Source organism: Bombina bombina, chromosome 12 (assembly GCF_027579735.1).
Source record: "Bombina bombina isolate aBomBom1 chromosome 12, aBomBom1.pri, whole genome shotgun sequence".
In the NCBI taxonomy this organism is placed as follows: domain Eukaryota; kingdom Metazoa; phylum Chordata; class Amphibia; order Anura; family Bombinatoridae; genus Bombina; species Bombina bombina.
In genome coordinates, this window is record NC_069510.1 from 38,941,371 (window position 1) to 38,965,949 (window position 24,579).

Below are 24,579 nucleotides of genomic sequence, written 5' to 3' on the forward strand. Positions count from 1 at the left end.
GTGAGTTGAGGAAGATAATTCAGAAACATTGGGGCATTCTCTCAAGAGACTCTAGTCTAGTTGAATTTTTGGGTGATGGCCCAAACGAGATGTTCAGGAAAGTTCCTAATCTAAAATTACAACTCTCCCATGGCAATAAGGAATTGGTCAAAAATGGAGCCACAAAAAATTGGCTGCTACCATCCCAAATGGGTTTTAGAAGATGTCAGTATTGTAATGCATGTAAATTGATTAAAAAGACCCCAAAATGATGTAATAAATTTTATTCAGCGGACCGTAAGAAAGAATATGACATTAATCAATTCATTACCTGTAATAGCAAAAATGTTATCTATTTGTTACGTTGTTCGTGTAATTTAATCTATATAGGACGTACCTCCAGACTCTTAAAAACCAGATTAAATGAACATATTTACAATATTGAGAAGGGATACCAGAATCACACTGTGTCTGCACACTTTGATAGAAAACATAATAGGAAGATAGGTGATCTAGAATTTCTAGGTATTAGAAGATTGGAACATAATTGGAGGGGAGGTGATATTCAGAATAGTCTGGGTCAGTTAGAAATGAAGTGGATACATATTATGGACAGCTTCATACCTAATGGACTAAATAAGGATTTCGAAATCCATCACTTTCTGTGAAAGTTTTTTCTATGAACAGCATAGGAATCCCCATTTGGTTGTATTGACAAAAAGAACTAGGAATGTAATATATAATAATTGTGAATTACACATTTCTTATATAAAATAGGTACATGAACATTAATACAAATCTAAGAGTGTGTATACATAATAATTTAAGGTTACTACATAAGATACATTGTTACCTTTGGGTGTATTTGGTCCGAAGATGTATATATGTACTACCTGGGTATTAATATAAATATTCCTACATAAATATCAGGAACAACAAAGTTAATCACTTATTATAAAAACAATGTGTAAACTTGATACTCTGTGAAATAGCAGTGAATTGATGTCATAATTTGCATCCTAAAACATATTACAACATATGGTATTTTATATTAACTTATTAATGCAATATGTTGTCTTGCCTTAACCATTGTATATATATATATATATATATATATATATATATATATATATATATATATATATATATATATATATGTACAAAAATCTATTCGGACAAAGTAAAAGATCCATTGCATTGGTAGAAATTAGTATCACAGCAACATTTCAAACAAGATGCCCATTTTCAAGATGGAGGAACAGACTTCAAGTTTCCATTTTCGTCACCAATTAGAGGTTTAAAAGGACTCACAGACATGCGCACTTTATTCCTTGAAAAAGCTGAACTAGCGAAACGTACGTCGGAATTGACACTCTCTTGTGCGTCTTTAAATCTGCCTATACACCTGGGGGAGGAGCGGTCTTTACTGGCACTGAGAAGTGGTGGTTTTAAGCGGTTAAGATTCTGCTTGTCCATCCATCTCCATCCAGGACTGGCATCGACTCTTTTGAGTAATCCTACAGTTATTATTACTCAATTACCCTTTGTAAGAGGTGTTGTAGGGACATTTGTGACGCTTTTATGTATTTTAATAAATATTTGTTTTAAGAGATTTGCCTGAGAGTACTGCTTTCCCACCAGTATAAAGTGGGAGTGCGCATTTCCCTGAGTTTGGTCATAAGCTCCAACAAATGTGAGTAATCACTCGTTAAACAAGCAGAACTGTTTCATTACAAGTGGTTACAGAGTCATACTATGTTGTATATTTTGTTTCCTTTTCCTTGAGAATACACAGAGGATCGCAGAAGAGTGGAGAGACCCTTCCCAAAGGAATAAACATGTCCTTATATATGAACTTTTATTTACGGTTCACTTTTTGGATTTCATTGTCACATTTATTTTTTATTTTTTCATAACTAAACTGCTACAAAGTACACTAACACCCATAAACTACCTATTAACCCCTAAACCGAGGCCCTCCCGCATTGCAAATACTATATTAAACTTATTAACCCCTAATCTGCCGCTCCCAACATCGCAGCCACTATTAAAATTATTAACCCCTATTCTGCCGCTCCCCGACATCGTTACCACTAAAATAAAGTTAGTAACCCCTAAACCGCCACCCTCCTGCATCACAAATGATATTTAAATATTATTAACCCCTAATTTGCCGTCCGCCCACATCGCCCCACTATACTAAACCGAGGCCCTCCCGCATTGCAAATACTATATTAAACTTATTAACCCCTAATCTGCCGCTCCCAACATCGCAGTCACTATTAAAATTATTAACCCCTATTCTGCCGCTCCCCGACATCGTTACCACTAAAATAAAGTTAGTAACCCCTAAACCGCCACCCTCCTGCATCACAAATGATATTTAAATATTATTAACCCCTAATTTGCCGTCCGCCCACATTGCCCCACTATACTAAAGTTATTAAGCCCTACACCGCCGCAACTATAATAAACCTATTAACCCCTAAACCGCAAGCCCCCCACAACAAAATATACTGAATTAAACTATTAACCCCTAAACCGAAAGCCCGCCACATCGCAATAAACTAATTTAAACTAGTAACCCCTAAACCTAACGCCCCCCTAACTTTATATTAAAATAACAATTTCCCTATCTTAAATTAAAACTTACCTGTCAAATTAAAAAAACTAAGTTTAAACTAACAATTAAACTAATATAATTATTAAACTAAAATTAAACTAACTACCAATTAAATAAAACTAAAATACACATAAAAAAAATCCTAAAACTACTATAAAAATTACAAACTATCTAATTACAAAAAATAAAAAAGACTAAATTACAAAAAAAATAACACACACTAAATTATCAAAAATAAAAAAGAATTACACCTAATCTAATAGCCCTATAAAAATAAAAAGCCCACCCAAAATAAAAAAAAACCCTAGCCTACAATAAACTACCAATAGCCCTTAAAAGGGCCTTTTGTGGGGCATTGCCCCAAAGATATCAGCTCTTTTCCCTGAAAAAAAATGCAAAGACCCCCCTGATTTGAACAGCCAATAGAGATTCATTAGCTCTTAGGTGGCGGCGATGTCGGGGGCAGCAGATTAGGGGTTAATAACTTTATGTAGGTGGCGGCGATGTTGGGGGCAGGAGATTAGGGGTGTTTAGACGTGGGGTTTATGTTAGATATCTTTTTTCCCCCCCATAGACATCAATGGGGCTGCGTTACGGAGCTTTTCATTCTGCGATCGCAGGTGTTAGGGTTTTTTTTTAGCTCGCTCTTCCCATTAATGTCTATGGGGAAAGCGTGCACAATCACAGCAAAACAGTGCTTGGTCTGTGTGCGGTATGGAGCTCAACGCAACTATATATCGCACGCACAAGCCGGCTGTTTTAAAACTTGTCATGGCTGCGCTATAGAGGATTAAATAATGCAACTTTTGTTGCATTCGTTAATTTCCCTATAGCGGGCATAACTTGTAATCTAGCCGATAGGTAAAGAAAAGCAAAAGCTCAATAAAAATAATAAAAAATAATAGTAATAATAATAATTATATGTATATGTCATTAACTGGGCTCTAGCTGGCGTTTAATCCCAGGGGTTAAACATACAGTTATATGCAAGTACAAATTAGAGCATTTTCTATCTGCACTTTCATATGCCTTTAACTTCACAACAGGCCCGGTGTCATGGCTGACTCTTTACGTTTCTGCAGAATACACCTCCTTCCTCAGGAAATTATTGTTTGAATACTGTATTTTTGTGGCTCAATTTCGGAAGCTTTATTGAATAATATGATAATAAAACAGATGATTATTCATATGTAGTGAATAGTATTTCCTAGTCTACAATATTATAAACACAGTGTCAAACTAATGTGTTTTCTTTTTATCATTTTACTTTAAATGTAAAGGAGCTATTTGTAAACAATTAAATCCGCTACAGATTAAAGCAGCCACACAATTGTCTGTTTCCTGTACTCAGGCCTAATCCTACCTGCATTCTTACGGTTGATTTAGTTTAGGGCTGACAAGTTGCAAATAAAAGCCTTGAATGTGTCTTTCCCTATAAAAAACAAATCTTATATAACATATTAAAAAAAAGAATTCTCTTCCAGTAAAACTGTTAGAATATGAAATGCATCCACACAACATGTTTCTCAAAAAAATAATAAAATGTCTTTCAGTAACATGGCTGAAGAATGTAGATCTGCATTTTTCATATAACCACCTGATGAAGAGGTTTCCTCGAAACGCGTAGCGGTTTGTAGAAGATCCACCAAATTCTACTCAGTGCAAGTATTGTTTGTACTTTGTATTGTGATATGTACTTTGTATTGTGATATGTACTTTGTATTGTGATATTTACTTTGTATTGTGATATATATTTCATTTTTTTCTATTGCATTGTCATGCACAGAGAACTTTATATTAAATACATTTTTTAAATTACCATTTGAGTTAATTTATTTCTCGAACTAGCGCTATCATACTTTTTCAAGTAAAGTTTTTTCCATTCTTCATATAAAGCTTACAAGCTAATAGGAGACATATGTTACTCTGTTATTTGCATTGAAAGATTCTGCCATCATAGAAACATGTTAATTTGCTGCAATGGTGCGGGGGGTCAGACAATTATTAATTCCTCACACAACATATATTTATATAGTATGTACAGTACGCATACATCTATAGTACACACACACCCACATATATATATATATAAATTAATTAAAATTATGTTGGAGATAAAAACATGAGATTAAAATCTTCCATATCTTTGCTGCATTTGCCCCATTAGGGGATTGCTGTGTGTTAACACCATATTTTAAAGAAAAAAGCTGAGATATTGCATATCTAATTTGCATATCTTACCCAGAATCCTCTGGTGTATTGGTAACAATGTATATGGAGTTTATTTTGGGTGAAGGCAAGCGGGGATACTTGCCTAGATGTGCTAATTGCCGATGCTATAATATATATATATATATATATATATATATATATATATATATATATACTGTATATCACATGTGCCTTTAACACACATATGCCTTTAAGTGTTAAGACTTGTTTTCCTTTAAGAAATAAGTTACATTTGTTTTCTCTCTACTTTCCTGTTCGCTGCTGAAGCAGATGTTCTTAGCTAGAAAGAGGGAGATATGATATTCCAGTGAGATAGTGATAGACATTAATCTGAGTTAGTCATGAGAATATTTGCTTGTTATGAGAAAACACAATTATTTTGCTAAAAGCTTGCTAAATGACATGTCTTCTAAACTGAAGGTTTAATTAGTAGATTTGCTAAAAGGGGGGGGGGGGCAGGAGAGTCTGTGGGTAACATCTAGGCGAAAAGTTTCATACAGCATCTGCCTGTGTTCCACTGAATGATGACTCTCAGAGCTATTGTGATGGCCTGCCTGTTTACCATAGTGCAATATTAATACCTTATCCAAAAACCTGAAGATAAGTAATGCGTTTGTAGCTTAATTACTGCTTTGTGTTACTGTACTTTAATTACAGCTTAGTGTGTGTTATTGCAATAAATTCATAATAAGCACTATTATTATTGTACTTCTTTCTCGTGTGCCAGTTTACCTTTTTCAGTCCTATAGTGAGAACAAGTTTGTGCTTCCCCAGCGCATGTTTATTCGCCAGACTCTTTCCTCCTTGCATAGCTCAACATCCTTCCATCCCTTATTATGGTCGTATCACTACACGGCTGTTATAGCACTAGAGAGTCTAGGATGGTGTTCATCAATCAAGAACTGACAAAGTAATCCCGATAAATACAAGCTTCTTTGACACAGATAGGGAATCATCGCTTTTTAAATGATCGCATTTTTTTATATTTCATGGTGGCATGAAATATACCCAGTAGCGGACCTACTCAACAGAGAGTCCTGGTGCAAAAACATTTTTGGGCCCCCCAAAAGGTTACTCTGTATAATGATTTTGAGGATAGATAAATATATAGAAAGATAAATAGGTAGCTAGATAGCTACACCTGCAACTTGCACTAATAAAAGGCTCACCTGTATTAGGATTGTACACATTCTGTAAAAACCTATTTATAGACTGACTGCTGTGCCCCTCCCCCAGCCCTTGGGCACAGGGCCACTGCACCTGCTGCACCAATGGTAGTTCTGCATCTGAATATACCAAAATGGGCCTAGATCAATACCTTGGGTTGTCTACTTGTAAGAGTGATGCTAAAAAAATAAATTCCGGCAAGTTTTTCTCTGAAATTCCGAGTAGAGAAGGGGTTAAACTTCTCTCGTGTGTATACAGGGAGTGCAGAATTATTAGGCAAATGAGTATTTTGACCACATCATCCTCTTTATGCATGTTGTCTTACTCCAAGCTGTATAGGCTCGAAAGCCTACTACCAATTAAGCATATTAGGTGATGTGCATCTCTGTAATGAGAAGGGGTGTGGTCTAATGACATCAACACCCTATATCAGGTGTGCATAATTATTAGGCAACTTCCTTTCCTTTGGCAAAATAGGTCAAAAGAAGGACTTGACAGGCTCAGAAAAGTCAAAAATAGTGAGATATCTTGCAGAGGGATGCAGCACTCTTAAAATTGCAAAGCTTCTGAAGCGTGATCATCGAACAATCAAGCGTTTCATTCAAAATAGTCAACAGGGTCGCAAGAAGCGTGTGGAAAAACCAAGGCGCAAAATAACTGCCCATGAACTGAGAAAAGTCAAGCGTGCAGCTGCCAAGATGCCACTTGCCACCAGTTTGTCCATATTTCAGAGCTGCAACATCACTGGAGTGCCCAAAAGCACAAGGTGTGCAATACTCAGAGACATGGCCAAGGTAAGAAAGGCTGAAAAGACGACCACCACTGAACAAGACACACAAGCTGAAACGTCAAGACTGGGCCAAGAAATATCTCAAGACTGATTTTTCTAAGGTTTTATGGACTGATGAAATGAGAGTGAGTCTTGATGGGCCAGATGGATGGGCCCGTGGCTGGATTGGTAAAGGGCAGAGAGCTCCAGTCCGACTCAGACGCCAGCAAGGTGGAGGTGGAGTACTGGTTTGGGCTGGTATCATCAAAGATGAGCTTGTGGGGCCTTTTCGGGTTGAGGATGGAGTCAAGCTCAACTCCCAGTCCTACTGCCAGTTTCTGGAAGACACCTTCTTCAAGCAGTGGTACAGGAAGAAGTCTGCATCCTTCAAGAAAAACATGATTTTCATGCAGGACAATGCTCCATCACACGCGTCCAAGTACTCCACAGCGTGGCTGGCAAGAAAGGGTATAAAAGAAGAAAATCTAATGACATGGCCTCCTTGTTCATCTGATCTGAACCCCATTGAGAACCTGTGGTCCATGATCAAATGTGAGATTTACAAGGAGGGAAAACAGTACACCTCTCTGAACAGTGTCTGGGAGGCTGTGGTTGCTGCTGCACGCAATGTTGATGGTGAACAGATCAAAACACTGACAGAATCCATGGATGGCAGGCTTTTGAGTGTCCTTGCAAAGAAAGGTGGCTATATTGGTCACTGATTTGTTTTTGTTTTGTTTTTGAATGTCAGAAATGTATATTTGTGAATGTTGAGATGTTATATTGGTTTCACTGGTAAAAATAAATAATTGAAATGGGTATATATTTGTTTTTTGTTAAGTTGCCTAATAATTATGCACAGTAATAGTCACCTGCACACACAGATATCCCCCTAAAATAGCTATAACTAAAAACAAACTAAAAACTACATCCAAAACTATTCAGCTTTGATATTAATGAGTTTTTTGGGTTCATTGAGAACATGGTTGTTGTTCAATAATAAAATTAATCCTCAAAAATACAACTTGCCTAATAATTCTGCACTCCCTGTATATATATATATATATATATATATATATATATATATATATATAATCATATTACACATATACAAATATTTATTCCAAATCCTTGCTGTGCATGTACTTAAATTACATTCTCTAAAACTTTAGCTAAGTCAGAGCTTTCATTTAAACACACAGCAAATCAATCCCTATTCCATGGCCTGCATTAAGGTCTGCACATAATACGCACATAATACGGAATGTTGTAATATTTATTATAGAGTGCAAATGATGTCATATTTATTATAGTGTGCAAATGATGTCATATTTATTATAGTGTGCAAATGATGTCATATTTATTATAGTGTGCAAATGATGTCATATTTATTATAGTGTGTATGCACACAAGTATAACCTTTATTGCATGTTTAAATATCTGCAAATTCTGCCCTGATTTATTTACTTGAAGCCTTCAGAAGGCACATGAAGGATAATATGGTATTTATCCCTGCAATATATCAGGCAGAACTTTAGGTTATAAATCTAAGTAAATCGTTCCTTGTGTCCCAGTTTGTCTATCTATGTTTTATCTTTATCTGCTGTGTACCCTGTATAGTATTGCACAGTATGTTTTGTCAATACAAATAAATGATATCAATAATAATTACCTTAATAACTGGGAAATAATTTATACTTTGTTTTCACCTGTTCTGGCAGAGTTCAAGACAGAATCATTCTGGCAATGATCATTGGTGCACCCAACGTACCACTTGCTTATGAGTCTAACAAAAGGTTATGTTGTGTAAGTCAGGCTTTGTTATCAAACCTAGCTAAGGCAATGTGTTTCACAGCTGGACTGGTCACAAAACTGATGACAAACCCTTTTAATCGTACAAAACTGACCACTACCTCCTGTTGTTCCCCTTTGCTTCCATGCCCTTCGGGCACATTCCATGAGAGGCTTTGGATTTGCAGTTGCACAGTGCAGTGGGCTGAAGTGAGAAGTTGCCAATTCCAGCCCTAAGCAACCACATGACCAGGTTCCAGCTGTGCAATTGTCTAATAGCTTGGATGCAACCTGTATATAAGTGCTCAGCAGAATGTGCCTTGCTCACAACACCACAGAAAAGAAATATCAAGAAAATCTAAATCCAAGGAATCACCATGAAGGGACTTCTGCTTAACTTGGCGCTGGTGGTGCTTTGTGCCATGTGGGCACAGGCTGATGTACCTGTCCAGGCGGACTTCCAGGAGGGCAAAGTAAGTGCCACAGACAGGGAACTTGTGCAACAATGCACCGCTAGATATGGTCTACAATATACAAGCATGCGAAGTAACATTATATGGTCAATACTATAGCCAATTATATTCCTATAAGATTATCATAGGCAAACATCCTCCTTTAGATAAGGAATGTTACAAATACTATACTATTTTAATATGTACTGTCAATAATATGTCTAATAATTTGTAATAAATGTATTGGCAATAAATATATTTGTTCTTTTTGTGTCCTGTATTGAAAAGTAAATATAGGTAGGCTTATAAAAGCTCAGGAGCGTGCATGTGTGTTTACTCTATGGCAGAAGTGTTTTGTAACATTATTTGTAGCTTTGTTGTACATTGTTGCAAACACTGCTACCAGAGTTTTAAAGACACATGCACACTCCTGAGCTTTTATGAGCCTACCTAGATTTACTCTTCAATAAAGGATACAAAAAGAACAAATCCATTTTGATAATAGAAGTATATTGAAAAGTAATTTAAAATTGCATGCTCTATCTGAATTATTATAGTTTAATTTTGACCTTACTGTCCCTTTAATAGCTAATACCAATAGTTAAAAGGTTTTGCCAATGGTGTGCACAAATCTCATGCATGGCCATTATGGTTAAATGAGGTATTGCCAATCATAGGTGAGATTCAGTTACCATAGTAACAATATTAAATTAAATTGCAAAAGGAACAATGTAACGAAGAACCACGCTATGCCCTTTTGATTTGTATGACGATAATGTTGATGAGAAAATGTTGCTTCTAGATTCTAGGGAAGTGGTACAGCTTTGGTTTGGCTTCAAACTCCAACTGGTTTCAGTCCAAGAAGCAGATGCTGAAAATGTGCACCACCGATATTTCACCCACTGCCGATGGGAACTTGGAAATCACTGTCACTTACCCTAAGTGAGTAAAACACCATCTCTTAAAGGGACACTGAACCCAATTTTTTTCTTTCGGGATTCAGATATAGTAGGCAATTTTAAGCAACTTTCTAATGTACTCCTATTATCAATTTTTCTTTGTTCTCTTGCTATCTTTATTTGAAAAAGAAGGCATCTAAGCTAAAGAGACAGCCAATTTTTGGTTGAGTACCCTGGACAGCACTTGTTTATTGGTGGGTGAATTTATCCACCGATCAGCACGGACAACCCAGGTTGCTCACCAAAAATGGGCCGGCATCTAAACTTACATTCTTTCTTTTCAAATAAAGATACCAAGAGAATGAAGAAAATTTGATAATAGGAGTAAATTAGAAAGTTGCTTAAATGTCATGCTCTATCTGAATCACAAAAGAAAAAAATTGGATTCAGTGTCCCTTTAAGTGTCATGCACTAGGTTCCCAAAGAAACCCCATATGACCATATTGTATTGTGAAAACCTCTATATACCCCTCCAGTTTACTAAAATGCTCTTGTGCTGTGTATTGTTGTCTCGAAAACTGCACCCTTTATCCTTTTATACCCCCTCATCATAGTTTTACCGGATTTATTTTGTATGGCTTTAAAAGGACAACAGAGTACATTTTAATTAATTGCATATACTAATACCAATATAGCTATAGGTGTTGTACTTATCAGCAGCTGATCTATAAGGATGAGTTGTGTAAAAACATTAACTTTCTGTTAGTTTAAGGGGTAAATTTATTAAGCTGAATTCTCAGCTTTTGAGGCTTTGCGGTGCAGCCAAAAATTTAAAAAGCAGAAACTGCTTCGTTTGCCCCTATGTCACCTCAGAAAAGGTGAGATAAATCACTCAGACACTAACTTGTTTGTGTGATTGACATGCCCTGCTCTCGTGCAATTAGGTTAAGGGACAGCAAGTGGCGGCATTGCACAAGAAAGTTCTTGTGCAATGTCACATTTTTCTATAAGATGCAGCATTGTAAGTAATCGATTGAAGGCAGACAGATTTTCTAATTGAGAACCTGTTCGCCTGCAATCATGATACATTTGTCCCTTAATATTAGTTTAAAGGGCCATAATACCCAAATGTTTAAACACTTGAAAGTGATGCAGCATAGCTGTAAAAAGCTGACTAGAAAATATCTCCTGAACATCTCTATGTAAAAAAGAAAGATATTTTACCTCAAAAGTTCCTCAGTAGCCACCTCCCATTGTAAAGGATTTCTAAGCAGCATATTAGTATGTCTGTCCTAGGACAGCTGAAGGGATGAGCACCGTGCACTCTCATCTTATTTCACCAATCAGGTAAAGGAAGTTTACAATGAAATCTCATGAGAGTCAAGTCAAATCTCATGAGATCACAGTAAAAGTTCATGATCTCAGCACTGCTGATGCTGATTGGCTGCTGTTCATTTCTTCATTTTCTTAAATTTTTTTACCTGCAGCTGGGAGCAGGTGAGTATAACTTTTTACACAGAACTTACTCTGCTGAGCTGAGGAAATTGTGAGGTAAAATATCTTCCTTTTTTACATAGAGATGCTCAGGTGATATTTTCCTGTCAGCTTTTTACAGTTATACTGCATCAGTTTCAAGTGATTTAGCATATGAGTATTATGTCCCTTTAAGCAGGCTAAAGTTAACCTTTTTACATATAAAAATATAATTTTAACATGTTATAGAGAACATTTGCTTTTAATGACCATTTGGTATAGTATGAAATTAAAGGGATATAAAACCCAAAAATGTTCTCTTGTAATTCATTTAATGTCATTCAAATAAGTTTCCAATTTACTTTTATTATCAGATTTGCTTTGTACCCATGATATTTAGTATTGATAACATTCTTGCAAAACTGCTGCCATATTGTGCTCGACAAATGTGCCGGCTCCTCAGCATGCATCTTTGCTTTTCAACAAACGATACCAAGAGAATGAAGAACATGTGATAATAGATGTGAATTAGAAAGTTGTTTAACCCCTTAAGGACCAGGAATTTCAGAGAAAAACTTGCCCAAAAGACCAGAGCATCTTTAACATTATTGCTATAACTCCAATTAAACAGAAATAGAGCCTTGTTTTTTTTTTATTTACCTATCAAAACTATATATATATATATTCATTTTTTTAATTTAGTAGACAACCCAAGGTATTTATCTAGGCCCATTTTGGTACCATTTTCTTGCCACCAGTTCACTGCCAAATGCGATCATATTAAAACAATTGTTAACTTCTTCACAAACTTTGGGTTTCTCATTAAAATTATTTAGATACATCATAAACAGTCATAGCACAAATGGCTGTAAATGCTTCTCTGGGATCCCCTTTGTTCAAAAACAGCAGACATATATGGTTTTGCCATTGCTTTTAGTAATTAGAAGGCCGCTAATTGTAGCTGTGCACCACACTTCTATTATTCCCAGCAGTGAAGGGGTTAATCAGGTAGCTCGTAAGGTTAATTTTTAGCTTTAGTGTAGGGATTACCCTCCCACTTGACACCTCCCACACTAGATCCCTACCTGATCCCTTCCTAACTCACCCCCCACTGGTCACCACCATCTTAGGTAGTGGCAGAAAGTCTTACAGTATGCACTAGGTTTTTTGTTATTTATTTTTTTACTTTCTAATGTAATGTGAACCATCCTCAAGGCCCACCTCCCTGATCACCCCCCCAAGTTTTTAACCCTCCCCCCTCTTACTTGGGGAAGCCATCTTAGGTACCTAGTTTGGAGGTTTTTTTTTAATTTTTATTAATAACTTCTATTTTTTATTTTTCTGTAGTGTTGTGGTCCCCCTTCCCCCAACCAGTTGTCACATAGAGCCCCCTTCCACCTCCCTCATCACTTTTCTATAGTGGAGCATCCCATTCCTCCCTCTCTCTCTTTTTCTGTAGGCCTGGGCCACTCCCATCCCCTTCCCCCTTTGCCACTGGACCACCCCCCTGCCTCTTGCCTTCACTCTCACACCTCCCGCAGGCACCAATAGACATTGTTACAGACAGTGACACAGACCATGTCATTGTCTGTAACGCTCTAACAATCTGCCTTCATATGGTAGTACAATCAGCGCTCCCTTACCATAAGAAGGGTGAGGCCTTCTGCCTCTGAGTGCGGTCTTAGCTGACAGAGCCAACAGCCAGGACGGCAGCATGAGGCAGAAGGTAGGACGTAGCTACTACATCAACAGCCTACACTAGGCATGTTCTGTCTGAATCATCACTGAAACATTTTGGGTTTCCTATCCCTTTAAACTTTCATGATTCTACAGAGCATGCCATTTTAAACAAACTTTCCAATTTACTATTATCAGATTGTGAACTGTCTTTTTATATGCACACTTTCTGAGGCACCAACTCCTACAGAGCATGTGCAAGATTCACAGTATATATGTATATCAGTCTGGGATTTGCTAATGGTTGTCACATGATACAGGTGAAAGGGAAATGAATGGAAACTTTGAACATTGTTAGCAAAAATATACTGCTTGTTTGAAATTGAAAGTGCTTTTGCATTGTCTTTTTATTGTGCATTTTTATTATGTCATTTTACTTTATTTAGGGCCAGATTATAAGTGGAGCGAAAAATTATATTTGCGCTCCACTTTGTAATGCCAGCACATTCAAATACAGGCAAGGTGCAATCGAACACGACCTTGTGCTCGTATTCGCATTGCACGGAAGCATTGCACTCACAAAAGCGCGCTTCTATAGGCTCCAACTGCCTAAATTAAAAAAAAAAAAAGAAAACTAACGCTTAAGTTTGGGGGCAATTGGGGGACAATTAGAAAATTAACCAGAGGTCTGACCTCTGGTTATTTTTTTGAGTGCTAATTGCTACCGCAAGCTCGCAGTAACAATAACCAGCCACTTGTAATGGCTGGTTATTTATTGCGAGCCCGCAAACAGGCGAATTTGCCCGTTCAAGGGCACAGGATAATTTAGCATTCCACTTGTAATCTGGCCCTTAATGTGTGATCAAAGAAAATTATCAAGCAAATGTGTATACTGTGTATGTGCAGTTAAGGGGGTCAATTTATTAATGTGCGAGCGGACATGATACGATGTTGGCATTTATCATTGCACCAGCAGTTCTTGTGAACTGCTGTTGCAATGCCGCCCCCTACAGATTTATGGCCAATTGGCCGCTGGCAGGGGGTGTCAATCAACCCAATCGTATTCCATCAGGTTAATTTCTGTCCGCCGCCTCGGAGCAGGCGGACAGGTTATGGAGCAGCGCTCTTTAGAGCTTGATAAATTGTCCCCCAGGTCTGTACTGCAAAATATCTTTATACTAAATAACATTTTACATTGTTCTAGACAATAATAGATAGATATAAATGATCTTCTACACATATCAAACAAGTTTTTATTTATTTTTAATTATGAATACTGTAAATAATTTATTATATAGTGATTTAAATTGTATGTTTACTGTCCCTTTAATTCTGTGTGACAGCTTAAAGTTGTACGTCCTTTTTATGTATAACTTAGTTAGCATAATGTAAGTTGTTTTCACAGTTTTTAAAAAAACAATTTTTTTTTGTAATTTCTTATAAAACTACAAATAATTTATTGTAGGAAAATGTAATAATAAATATCTTGTTCTCACCTTTATCTTGCAGGATGGATCGATGTGAGAAGAAGACCATGACTTATATCAAAACTGATCAACCTGGTCGTTACAGCTCCAAAAGTCAGCGTAAGGATGAGAATGTTGCACTTTAATAACTGTAAATTCCCTTTGCCTTCCAATTGGAGCATTATGGTTCAAGCCAGTAATGCAGAATATACAGTATATTTGTGAAATATTAATGCCCTATTTATCTCATTAGTAGGGTCTGGCACAGCTAACAAGGAGTGCTCTAATTAAAGTGAAGATAAACTTGAGTGTAGTCGCTCAAGTCATAGGATATAACAACGATTAGTGGATTGCAGAGGAGTCATATTTCAATCAACTGAGGACTATGGCGGGCGGAAGAACGGCGCTTAAAGTTCCGGCATTAAAATGTAAAAATCTAAGATCAGGACAAATTACAGATTTCATGAATGAAAGTCTCACTCATTTTTTAAATTATATCCTATGACTTGAGCGAGTACGCTCAAATTTACCTTGACTTTAACTAGTATCACTAAGTTCTCATTGGTTAAAATTTCTTCCAATCATTTGATTGGTTAGATTCTCGCATGTCAGTAATTAGGGATTAACATTAATATATGTAGGTTTAGAAAAAAAGACTCATAAATGATTGAAAAAGTAGGTTCTCCAAACTGTATATCTTCATATAGGGATATCAGGAATATGTTCTGCCTGGTTCTTCTGTGACGTCTGTAACTAAAGTGTCTGTTTTTTAAAAGGTTTTGGAAGTGATCTTGACATTCGCGTGGTGGAAACCAACTACAACGATTTCGCTCTGATGCACACAATCAAAACCAAAGGATCTGAAGTCAACACCATTGTGTCCCTGTTTGGTATGTCATGAGAAATTACTCTATACTATGAGGCCAAACATATCATTGTTATAAGACACATGGCTATTGACATAGGCCAAGTTTACATTGCTAGTGTTAATCATGTTCAGCAACCAACAGATAAAAAAATGGCTGTAGAAAAAGCTATAAGGTTTTCATTTTGCTCTCAGTTTACACGGATACCATTAACACCATTCGCAATGTGATATGCTGTTATTAATAGATACAAGTTTTCAGCTTCCTCTACTAGGTGTAAAGTGTCAGCATGCCCTTAACAACTAGGATTACCAAATGTGAAATATTTTTAAAACATGCAAACCACACACATATTCAATAGAATCATATGAATATTTAAGAGCTATGTTTGATATAACAGTTACCTATAAATAAACAATATATTAAATCATGAAATATTATATATTAAAAGTATATTAAACACTTGCTTTTGTGTGAAATTGTACTTTGCCTCACACTCCCTAGAGAGGCCAAAAAGCAAAATCTATAATTCTGCAAATGCTGCAAATGAAAAGGCTGTTTTAAGGATTTTGCAGCATTTTGAAAACCTTTGTTACATATTTAGATTTTTAGCCTCACTGTGGAGTATGGGACGAAGACCAATTTTTACACAAAAACAAGAGGTGTTCAATGTTCTTTTAATGTAATAAATAATTCATAATTTTATGAATATAATTAATCATAATTAACTAAAGATATTGTATAAAACCATGAAGGAAAAATATATTCACGAAACATAGGGGCATTACATAGTAGTAAATTAAATAGTATATTAAATATTTCCAAATATATTTGTATCTATTGTGGCTGAGTCGATCACAGGTGAAGATTGTATACTCAAACATTATTTATATATCATTGGGCTACAGTTACTAAGCAACATGATGGTAATTTTATTTGAAATATTACCAAGTTGCTGAACACTAAATGTAAATGGTTATAGGTTTATGCTTATTGCCTTATTTGTGCAGTGTTAACGCAGCCTTTGTGTATCATAGAAGTTACAGTAGCTTATAATATAGAAAACCTAAAGACAGTTTTCTAACTTGTTCTGCATCCTGGTTCTAGGCCGATCTAAGGAGATAAGACCAGAACTTCTGGAAAAATTTAATACATTTGCCCGTGAACAAGGACTAACCGAGGACCAAATTCTCAACTTGCCCCACACTGGTAAATATGTAATGAGGTTACTGTCTCATGCACAATTTGATTTATGCACATTGTAGAATCATCTGGTAATTGGAAAAAACAGCAGAGTTGTTCACAATATGGCTTCTGGGATGTTGCGGGTGGAAATCACATGACCAAAATATTACCACCCATAACATCCTGGTGCAATTTTCTGGCAGATGTTATTAATCTAATATAAGGTTATGGTTAGAGCTAGGATTGGGTCTTTGGCATCCTTACTACTGCCAATGAGATTCAAGATGATACGCCTATAAATATAAGATAATAATACACAATAATATACCACAACAGTCAGCTGCTGCAGGAGCATTGCCTTTTGTATCTGTGAATTAAAGGGACATTAAGCAGCTTGATACCATAATAAAAAATATATTATGTGCAGTAAAAAAAAAAAAGTAGTATACATTCATTATTTATTTTGTTCCTTTTCCTGTAAGTGAACTTTAAAAACGTTATGTGTTTCACTTCTGAGAATTGGAAGTGCACACTAAAGGCTTTAAAAGCCAATACCTGCTTCATATCTGTCCCTAACTGGTGTCAGTGTAGATGATAAGATAAAGAACTGCAAACAATGCAAGTCTTGGTAACAAAATAACAGTGACTAGTCTTGCCTCATTTTGGAGAAGCCCTTCAGGACTTGTTAACGGAGAAGAGACGTGGTGTGGATCATATATTCAAAAATTTACACACTTGATTGACATGTTAATTTATTGCAAGATTACAGAAAAGTGTTTAAAGCCCTTAAAACTCAATAATACAATGAAATGGTGCAAAAACAGGTACGATTTTCATTTTAGTAACACACAAAATGTGATGTCCACAAATTCATGAGAGTTAAATGATATTCATCAGGGAATTTTGGATGCATGGCATGCTGGGATACCTTACAGTGAATGTTTAGTTGTTGTTTGAGATGTATTTATTGTACCCTTGCATACAGCTGCACAATGTATTGCTATACAGTGGCAAGAAAAAGTATGTGAACCTTTTGGAGTTAGTTGGTTTTCTGCATGAATTGGTCATAAAATGTCATCTCATCTTCATTAGTCATAAGTATAGACAAACAAAATGTGTTTAAGCTAACAACACTCCAGTTAGTCTAACAGTTGACAGAAGAACATCTAAACTCTTTGAGATAACTGTGTAACCATTTCCAGTTTTATGTTACACAACTATTCTTGATCACAGGTCTTCCTTGAGCTTTTTTTTTTTGGGAGGTATGGTTCTCATCAACAGATCCCTTTTGTGAATAGCAAACTCAAAATGTTTGAGTGCTTTTCATAAGTCAATGTACCTCTAACTCACACCTTCAATCTTGTTTAATTAATTGGACACCAGGTTTGCCAATTTCCTAATCTAATTAGCTTTTGTTGAAGTCATTAGCCTAGGGTTTTACATACTTTTTCCAACCTATACTTTGAATATTTGAATGATATATATATTTTTATATTTGAATGATATATTCAATATGTACAAGAACTATACAATAATTTGTGTGTTATTAGTTAAAACAGATTGTGTTTTTTACTGTAACTTAGATGAACATCAAACCAAATTTTAATCAAACGTACAGTACCTAAATGCAGTCATTTCTAAAGGGTTCACATACTTGCCACTGTTTATAAATAATAATACCTTCCTAAATGTTATGATAACTGCTCTTTGCTACTATATCTGTGGCTAAGACAAGATAGTGTCAATCTCACTTGGCTTACAACAAAAGAGACATAAATAAAACAGTGTATATCACTTTGACAGCTGGTGAAAATGGTTCATAATATCTGTGTGTTTTTTTCACAGATAACTGTATGACAGAAGCCTAAAAGGTGAGTTTTTTCCCCCTGAAAACTTAAAGGGACACTCAATCAAAATTAACCTTTCATTATTGAGATAAAGCATGCAATTTTAAACAACTTTCCAATTTACTTCCATTAACAAAATGTGCACAGTCTTTTTAAATTTAAACTTTTTGAGTCACCAGCTCCTACTGAGCATGTGCAAGAATAAGTGTGTAAATATTTTACTCATTTGAAGTTCAGACTAAGTGCTATTGCATTGTCTTGTTATCTTGCATTTGTTGATTATGCAAATCTACTGTGTTGACTGGTCCTTTAAAGTAGCCAGAAAAGCATTTGATTAGAGTTTATTGTATTCAAAGCTTTTGCCAAGACAGAATAAGAGAATAATTTATATTAATCAATGACATATTTCATAATTATGTAGTGTTTATTTTAATTTAATGAAGTTACATTTATAAAATACAAATATTACAATGTAATATAATTAATAAATGGGTTTAAAAAAAAAACACACAAAATAACATAATGGTGCCAGACAATGCAGGATTTTAAATGGACATCAAAGTAAAAATAAATCTTTCTTGATTCAGATAGAGGACACATATTTTAAAATAAATCCAATTTACTTCTGTTATCAAATGTACATCTCTCTCTCTGTATTCCTTTCCACGTGAGCACACCAGGGCTACCCTTAGCATTTTCAGGGATCTGGGAAAGACAAATTTGTAGGGTCCCTCAGCCCAAACCCCTGTATTCCCTTCCCCTCTACCACTGTATGCCCTACACCTGTATCCCCTACCCCTCTGTGCCCTACACTTGTATCCCCTACCCCTGTATGCCCTGCCCCTGTATGCCCTACACTTGCATCCCCTACCAATGTATGCCCTACACCTGTATCCCCTACCTCTGTATGCCCTACACCTGTATCCCCTACCCCTCTATGCCCTACACTTGTATCCCCTACCCCTGTATGCCCTGCCCCTGTATGCCCTACACCTGTATGTCCTACACCTGTATCCCCTATCCCTGTATACACTGCCCCCTGTATCCCCTACCCCCGTATGCACTGGCCCCTGTAGGCCCTACCCCTGTATGCCCTACACCTGTATCCCCTACCCCTGTATGCTCTGCCCCCTGTATGACCCACCCCTGTTCCGACCTGTAACCCATGTAAACAATAACACTATATATTACACCTCCTGTTACCATAAACATTTCTTTATAAACTAAATAGAGGATGTACATTGCACCTTCTCATAACCTTACCCCTGACATCTCATCCCTCTCACTCTGATCAAATGCAGGCCTGGAGCATACAGAATTAGGCTCAGAAACGTGCATGTGACTTGAGCACTTCATATAAAAAAAATATTATAAACATTATTCAGGCACTGCTGCCCCCCTGATCCTATCTCAGTTTGCTGGAACTAAGCTAAGATTCAGCAAACAATGCTAAAAGAAAAAAGTCCATCATAAAATAAAAACCTTTTTTTGTTTTATTTAAATTGTATCTAAATCATGAACATTTAATGTCTTTTTAAATATCTTGGTTATGGTAACAGAGGAACTAGTATCACAAACCTAATTACTGCAACTGTAACATGTTTGTAATATAAAGAATAACAAATTATGTAAATGATTGGCAAACAGGACATTACTAGGGTTAGCTGCACGCCTAAACATTCTCCAGTATAGCCCAAAGAGCTCATTCCCAGTATGATATTCTAACTCAGGGGTCGAAAAAATGTTTAACATTTAGGAGCCAGTAATAATATTTAGGAACCAGTCATAATTTAAGGAGCCAGACAGTGGTAATTGTATATAGAATTATGGAGAATAACCCAAAAAGTTAGGAGCCAGATGTAAAATTCTAGGAGCCAGTGGCTACCTGGCTCCTGGGATTGTCGAGCCCTGTTCTAACTGCTACCTGTATGTGGGATAGCATGTTATACAGCTGATCTTAGTATATGTGATTAAACACAAGAGACCAAGGGGCAGATTTATCAAAGTGCGAGCGGACATGATACGATGTAGCATATCATGTCCGCTGCACATCGATAAATGCCGACAGCATGCGCTGTCAGCAATTATCATTGCACAAGCAGTTCTTGTGAACTTCTGGTGCAATGCTGCCCCTGCCGCTAGCAGGGGTGTCAATCAATCCGATCGTATTCAATCGGGTTGATTTCTGTCCGCAGCCTCAGAGCAGGTGGAAAAGTTATGGAGCAGCGGTCTTTAGACCGCTGCTTCATAACTTCTGTTTCCGGCGAGCCTGAAGGCTTGCGTGGAAACAGGGGCATCAAGCTCCATTCAGAGCTTGATAATTCGGCCCCTAAGTGCTATTGTATTGTCTTGTTATCATGCATTTGTGCATTATGCTGTATTTACTGGTCCTTTAACCTCTTAAGGACATATGACGGAATTTTTCCGTCATAAAACAATTGAGCAAACTGAAAGCTGTGTCCTTAAAGGGTTAAATAACTTTGAAATTTACTTCTATTATCTAATTTACTTCGCTCTCTTGGTATCTGTTGAAAAGCATATCTAGGTAGGCTCAGAAGCAGTAGTGCACGACTGATGGTGATTGTTGACTGCCTATATATGCCTCTTGTCATTGACTCATTCAGTTAACTCTCAGTAATGCAGTGTTCCTCTCTCAGCAAAGGATACAAAGTGACTAATGCAAATTTGATATCAGAAGTAAATTGGAAACCTTTTTAAAATTGCATGTTGTGTCAGAGGTGTTGATGTGTATATCTCACATAATTTAATTGTTGTTACAAACAAGGAAGATGTATATTTTTATTTAATCTAAATACAATATGGCCTTCATGTTTTTGTATAGTGAAGCTAATTATTTTTTTTTGTCTTCTACAGATTTCTTTATGTTATCACAAATGTTACCACTAGATGGTGCTCCTTATAATATGGATGTAGAACGCTCCGCACGTCTGTGTATTAATAAAGCACTGCATGAAACGCTACTGTTGTCTGCTCTTTATTGATAATATAAATAGAATGGAATATTATGTGATGAGGAAAATAAATACATTCTTTTAAAGGGGAATTATAAGGAAAGAAATATCTGTTCATAAAGGGACAATCTTCTTGATAATGTTTTTATTTTAAAAAAATATAGATAATCCTTTTATTACCCATAACCCAGTTTTGCATAACCAACACTATTATATTAATACACTTTTTACCTCTGTAATTACCTTGCATCTAAGCCTCTGCAGACTGCCCCTTATCTCAGTTCTTTTGACAGACTTGCATTTGCAATCAGTGCTGACTCATAAATAACTTAACAGGAGTGAGCACAATGTTATCTATATGGCACATGCACTGAGATAAGAGACAGCCTTCAATGGCTTAGAAATTAGCATATGAGCCTACCTAGGTTTAGCTTTCAACAAAGAATACCAAAAAGAACAAAGAAAATTTGATGATAAAAGTTAATTGAAAAGTTGTTTAAAACGACATGCTCTATATGAATCATAAAAGTTTAATTTTGACTAGTCTGTCCCTTTAATCAACCAAAAGGAAGACCATGCCGCATATAACAAAATGGAAAATTGTACAACGTTCCTTTAACATTTGTAGATTTATTAAAGCATTCCTAGATTTATCAAACATTTGCTATTTATTGAAGAGTGCAAGATAACAGTGCAAACAAATAAATACTTGAAATATTTGCAATAAATATTTTCATAATAAAGTGGGCTGGATTACAAGTGGAGGGCTAATATAAGGTGTGCCCATAAAAGGTGCAAAGTTGCCTGTTTGCGTGTGCACGATAAATAAAAAAGCCATTACAAGTGTCTGGTTAATGCTACTGTGAGCTTGTGATAACAATTAGCGCTCCAAAAATTAACCAGAGATCAGATCTTTTTTAAATTTACTAAATGTCCCCCAATTGCCCCCAAATTTAAGTGTAGTGTTGATAACAATCAAATAAAAAATGTAGCTTTTTTTTTTTTTTAAACAACTGCAAGAAGCAGTTTTTAGGGCTTAAAGTTGCCAGATGTGGGGTGTTAGAATAAAAACAGCACTAAAAAGTTCCTTTACATAGCGGTCTATGGGGACTGTGTATTCCTTGTAAATATATAGTATATGTCTATGCTTATATACATATATATGTATGTATTAATATGTGTATATACTCATATAAACACATAAATATATATGTATATAAGAATATACCTATAAATTTCAATTTGCTGCCCATCGCTGTGCGACTTACCCCCTATGTGTTAGGTTCCATTATAGATGAGACAAGTTACTGTGTAACATATTACAGGTCTAATGTTCTAGATCTTTCACACCTCACAAGATTTGTAGATATTAGGAACTCAGGAGGTTGATGGAGGCTGTTAGAGTTTTGTGGGTGGGACAGTGTTGGGAAGGTGCAAATTGTGGTTGGACACCTGGTGGGATTGTGGGCATGTCTGGTAGTCAATAGGCATTTCAAGGTGGTTTGTGTATCTGTTAAGGTGGTTTGTGTGCGTGTGTTAAGGTGGTTTGTGTGTGTGTTAAGGTGGTTTGTGTGCGTGTGTTAAGGTGGTTTGTGTGCGTGTTAAGGTGGTTTGTGTATCTGTTAAGGTGGTTTGTGTGCGTGTGTTAAGGTGGTTTGTGTGTGTGTGTTAAGGTGGTTTGTGTGTGTGTTAAGGTGGTTTGTGTGTGTGTTAAGGTGGTTTGTGTGCGTGTTAAGGTGGTTTGTGTGCGTGTTAAGGTTATTTGTGTGCGTGTTAAGGTGGTTTGTGTGCGTGTTAAGGTGGTTTGTGTGTGTGTTAAGGTGGTTTCTGTATATGTTAAGGTGGTTTGTGTGTGCGTGTTAAGGTGGTTTGTGTGTGTGTTAAGGTGGTTTGTGTGTGTGTTAAGGTGGTTTGTGTGTGCGTGTTAAGGTGGTTTGTGTGTGTGTTAAGGTGGTTTGTGTGTGTGTTAAGGTGGTTTGTGTGTGCGTGTTAACGTGGTTTGTGTGTGTGTTAAGGTGGTTTGTGTGTGTGTTAAGGTGGTTTGTGTATATGTTAAGGTGGTTTGTGTGTGCGTGTTAAGGTGGTTTGTGTGCGTGTTAAGGTGGTTTGTGTGTGCGTGTTAAGGTGGTTTGTGTGCGTGTTAAGGTTGTTTGTGTGCGTGTTAAGGTGGTTTGTGTGCGTGTTAAGGTTATTTGTGTGCGTGTTAAGGTGGTTTGTATGCGTGTTAAGGTGGTTTCTGTATATGTTAAGGTGGTTTGTGTGCGTGTTAAGTTGGTTTGTGTGTGTGTTAAGGTGGTTTCTGTATATGTTAAGGTGGTTTGTGTGTGCGTGTTAAGGTGGTTTGTGTGTGTGTTAAGGTGGTTTGTGTGTGTGTTAAGGTGGTTTGTGTGTGCGTGTTAAGGTGGTTTGTGTGTGTGTTAAGGTGGTTTGTGTGTGTGTTAAGGTGGTTTGTGTGTGCGTGTTAAGGTGGTTTGTGTGTGTGTTAAGGTGGTTTGTGTGTGTGTTAAGGTGGTTTGTGTATATGTTAAGGTGGTTTGTGTGTGCGTGTTAAGGTGGTTTGTGTGCGTGTTAAGGTGGTTTGTGTGTGTGTTAAGGTGGTTTGTGTGCGTGTTAAGGTGGTTTGTGTGTGTGTTAAGGTGGTTTGTGTGTGTGTGTTAAGGTGGTTTGTGTGTGTGTGTTAAGGTGGTTTGTGTGTGTGTTAAGGTGGTTTGTGTGCGTGTTAAGGTGGTTTGTGTGCGTGTTAAGGTGGTTTGTGTGCGTGTTAAGGTTGTTTGTGTGCGTGTTAAGGTGGTTTGTGTGCGTGTTAAGGTTATTTGTGTGCGTGTTAAGGTGGTTTGTATGCGTGTTAAGGTGGTTTCTGTATATGTTAAGGTGGTTTGTGTGCGTGTTAAGTTGGTTTGTGTGTGTGTTAAGGTGGTTTGTGTGTGTTAAGGTGGTTTGTGTGTGCGTGTTAAGGTGGTTTGTGTGTGTGTTAAGGTGGTTTGTGTGTGCGTGTTAAGGTGGTTTGTGTGTGTGTTAAGGTGGTTTGTGTGTGTGTTAAGGTGGTTTGTGTATATGTTAAGGTGGTTTGTGTGTGCGTGTTAAGGTGGTTTGTGTGCGTGTTAAGGTGGTTTGTGTGTGTGTTAAGGTGGTTTGTGTGCGTGTTAAGGTGGTTTGTGTGTGTGTTAAGGTGGTTTGTGTG

At 36.7% G+C, this 24,579-nt stretch overlaps 2 protein-coding genes across 2 annotated transcripts in view; one reads left to right on the top strand and one right to left on the bottom strand.

The window, feature by feature from the left end:
* FBXW5 (F-box and WD repeat domain containing 5) overlaps nt 1–24,579 on the bottom strand; it is a 256,286-nt gene that overhangs the window by 208,128 nt on the left and 23,579 nt on the right. The window lies entirely within an intron of this gene.
* Nucleotides 8,904–21,407, top strand: LOC128642567 (lipocalin-like). Its single transcript, XM_053695332.1, has 7 exons — nt 8,904–9,034; nt 9,816–9,955; nt 14,572–14,648; nt 15,305–15,418; nt 16,502–16,603; nt 18,425–18,450; nt 21,301–21,407. Exons 1-6 carry the CDS (start codon nt 8,939–8,941, stop codon nt 18,445–18,447), a joined length of 552 nt encoding a protein of 183 aa, XP_053551307.1. The 5' UTR covers nt 8,904–8,938; the 3' UTR covers nt 18,448–18,450; nt 21,301–21,407.